This window comes from Triticum urartu, chromosome 5A, assembly GCF_056163025.1.
Source record: "Triticum urartu cultivar PI428250 chromosome 5A, HENAU_Tu73, whole genome shotgun sequence".
In the NCBI taxonomy this organism is placed as follows: domain Eukaryota; kingdom Viridiplantae; phylum Streptophyta; class Magnoliopsida; order Poales; family Poaceae; genus Triticum; species Triticum urartu.
The window spans coordinates 478742116-478745721 of NC_141877.1; the positions used below are offsets into that span (position 1 = coordinate 478742116).

At 41.9% G+C, this 3606-nt stretch overlaps 1 protein-coding gene across 1 annotated transcript; it reads right to left on the minus strand.

The window, feature by feature from the left end:
- Positions 1 to 1764: 1764 nt before the first annotated feature.
- LOC147972098 (uncharacterized) lies at positions 1765 to 2619 on the minus strand. Its single transcript, XM_087524224.1, has one exon. It carries the CDS (start codon positions 2617 to 2619, stop codon positions 1765 to 1767), a length of 855 nt encoding a protein of 284 aa, XP_087380350.1.
- Between the last annotated feature and the right edge of the window lie 987 nt (positions 2620 to 3606).

Sequence of the window (3606 nt, forward strand, 5' to 3'; positions counted from 1 at the left end):
CCTTCGAAGACTTTGGAATTGTCAGCTTCTATAACCACAACACAACGATACTTGCCAAAGACAACAACCATATCAAGTTCACAAAGCATTGAGACAGACATAAGGTTGTATCCTAAGGACTCAACAAGCATGACTTTGTCCATGTGTCGATCCTTTGTGATCGCAACCTTACCTAGACCCAATACCTGACTTTTGCCTTTGTCAGCAAAGATGATATGCTTTAGATGCGACGGTGATAAGGGAGCATCCACCAATAGATTCTTGTCACCAGTCATGTGATTTGTACATCCACTATCAAGGACCCACTCAGTGGCTTTGGGTTGATCATCCTGTAGATGAATTAGTGCAGCTTACGAACTTCATATACTTCATCAGTGAAGAATATGATATCACAATTCATCAGATCAATTTCATCAAGCAGTAAGACAAATAAAGCAGTAGGGGGATGTGTGAAATGAAAGTTCATTTCTTCATGATTAGCCTGCGTCCTTTCAGGCAATTTTGTCAGGTCCCCAGCAAATTCTTCAGACGTTTACGCACGTCTGGAGACCTGACCCTACAGAAGAAATTAGTTCTTTTTCTTCACCACCCACATCTGAAGGGGTGGCAAAGAGTTCGTCACTCTGCGAGCTCCATTTGAGAATGGTGGCATAGCGGCCAAACCATTTCGTTTCACATAAGAGGGGTTAGGGTAAGCATATGAATAAGCAGAGAAATTCTTTGAGGACTTATGAACATAATGATTAGAAGAATAATGCTCATATTCATATCCCTTGGCTCTTCCCTGCGAGACAGAGTTGTTAGCACGATGATGTTCATATGAGGACTTTGATCCTTTTGAGGAATTTGATCCACGTGAGGAATTTGGTTCGTATGAGGACTTGGATCCATATGAAGAATTTGGTCCATATGAGGAATTTGATCTGGGATTCCTATTCTTCACAGGTGGTGTCATGAGGACATTCACCTGAAGACTTTCAAGGCACCTTTTGGGAACCCAGATTTTCTTCATAGGGGAACCGTTCCTGCAGTTAGTGCCAACATATCTAGCAAATACTTCACCATTCTGATTTTTGAATGGTTTATAGTTGGAGTCAAATGACTCATCAGAAGAATGAGAAGATTCACATGTAGAGCCAGATAAATTAGATGGATCAACTAGAGGTCCCTTTGCAGCAACCCATGAGGTTTTGGGGTACTGCTCAGGCTTCCAATATGTACCATCAGCATTGAATTTCCTCTCAAAGGCAATACCCTCTTTCCTAGGGTTCCTGTTGAGGATCTGCTTTTTAAGCACATCACAAAGAGTCTGATGCCCTTTGAGGCTTTTGTACATGCCTGTCATGTACAATTCCTTCAGCCCTGCATCATCAGTGATACTAGCAATGTCCTCAAATGAGGAATTAGTGATAGCAGAGGCAGGTGAAGAATTTGTAACATTAGAAGCATTTGAACATTCAAGTGAAGAATTAGCAGATTCACGTTCAATGCATTTCAAACATGGAGGAACAAATTCTTCCTGAGCAGCGCTGATTTGTTGAGCAAGGAATGAATCATGCTCCTTCTAAAGATCTTCATAACTCACTCTTAGCTTCTCAAGATCTTGCTTTCTATGAAGAAATTCATAAGAAAGCTTCTCATGATCAGATAAGAGAGTGTTATGATGACCTTGAAGGTTGTCAAACCTGGTCTAAAGTCTCTGAAGATTTTTAGTCAAGATTTTAGTGCGATCCATTTCTTCACCCAACATATCATCACTTTTGTCTAGCATGTTTTGAACCTTTTCAGAAGCCCTTTTTGTTTTACAGCAATCTTAGCAAGTTTAGAGTAGCTGGGCTTAAGATTTTCATCAGATTCATTCTCACTAGATTCAGAGGAGGTATATTTTAGTACCTTGGCACCCTTTGCCATGAAGCAATAGGTGGGAGCATAGTCATCATTGCCTTCATCAGCCTTGTTGGTGAGGTCATTTTCTTTAGAGTTGAAGATAGACTTGCTGACGAATGCAGTAGTGAGGGCTAGGCTTGCCACACCAGACTCGGAGTCCTCAGATGCCTCCTCTTCCTCTTGTTCCTCAGATTCAGCTTCAGAGTCCATTTCCTTGCCAATGAATGCCTGAGCCTTCTTGGAGCTGCTCTTCTTGTTAGATGAAGACTTTGAGGATTTTGATGATGAAGATTTTGAGGATTTCTTCTTTTTCTTCGCATCATCAGAACTGTAATCCTTGTATTTTTTCTTCTTTGATTCCTTTTCCCACTGAGGACAATATTGAATGTAGTGTCCAGGTTTTTTGCACTTGTGACAAAGCCTCTTCTTGTAGTCACTGGATGAGGAATCATTTCTCCTTGAGGGTCTTCCAAAGCGACCACGTCTTGAGAACTTCTGGAATTTCTTCACGAGCAGTGCTAGATCATGACTCAGTTCTTCAGGGTCACCAAGGCTGCTACCAGAGTCTTCATCTTCGGACTCAGATACTGCCTTCGCCTTCAGTGCACGTGATCTGCCATAGCTCGAACCATAGAGATCTCTCTTTTCAGCAAGCTGGAACTCATGTGTATTTAGCCTCTCGAGGATATCAGCGGGGTCAAGTGACTTGTAATCAGCACGCTCTTGTATCATCAATGCCAGAGTATCAAATGAGAAATCAAGCGGTCTCAGTAATTTCTTCACCACCTCATGGTTGGTGATGTCAGTGGCACCAAGTGCTTGAAGCTCATTTGAGATGTCAGTGAGGCGATCGAAGGTTTGCTGAACATTTTAATTGTCGAGTCTTTTGAAGAGGTTGAAGAGATTGCAAAGAACATCAACTCGAGAGTCACGCTGAGTTGAAACTCCTTCATTGACTTTGGACAACCTATCCCAGATAAGTTTGGCAGTTTCCAAAGCACTCACTCTTCCATACTGTCCTTTGCTCAGATGGCCACATATGATATTCTTCGCTTGAGAATCGAGTTGCTTGAATCTCTTCACATCGGTAGCGTTCAGAGAGGGTGAGACAGAGGGAACACCATTTTCCACAACATACCAGAGATCGTTATCAATTGCCTCAAGATGCATTCGCATCTTATTCTTCCAGTAGGGGTAGTCCGTCCCATCGAAGGTAGGACACCCAGCAGAGACCTTGATCATACCTGCGGTCGACATAACTAAAACTCCAGGCGGTTAAACCAAAATCACATAGAATAAGGGAGTACCTTGCTCTGATACCAATTGAAAGTGCGTTATATCGACTAGAGGGGGGGGGGGTGAATAGGCGATTTTTATGAATTCTTCACTGAGGAATTTGGTAGTGAGGAAATACCTTAGAGAAGAACTACTTGTAGCGGAATAAGTACTCAGAAGTAAGCATAACAGAAGACAAGCATAGTCATCATGATGAAATGAAGACAAGCACAGAGTACAGAAAGCGTAATCACAGGATAAAACTAGATGAAGACAAACAGACTGAAGAAATTGAACTGAGGAAATTGAGAAAGTCTTCAGTCAAAGTCTTCAAACACAGATATGACAAGCAAACAACACAATACTGAGGAAATGAAAGAGTTGAGGAAATAGAACCAGTTGGCTTGGTGAAGACAATGATTTGGTAGACCAGTTCCAACTGAT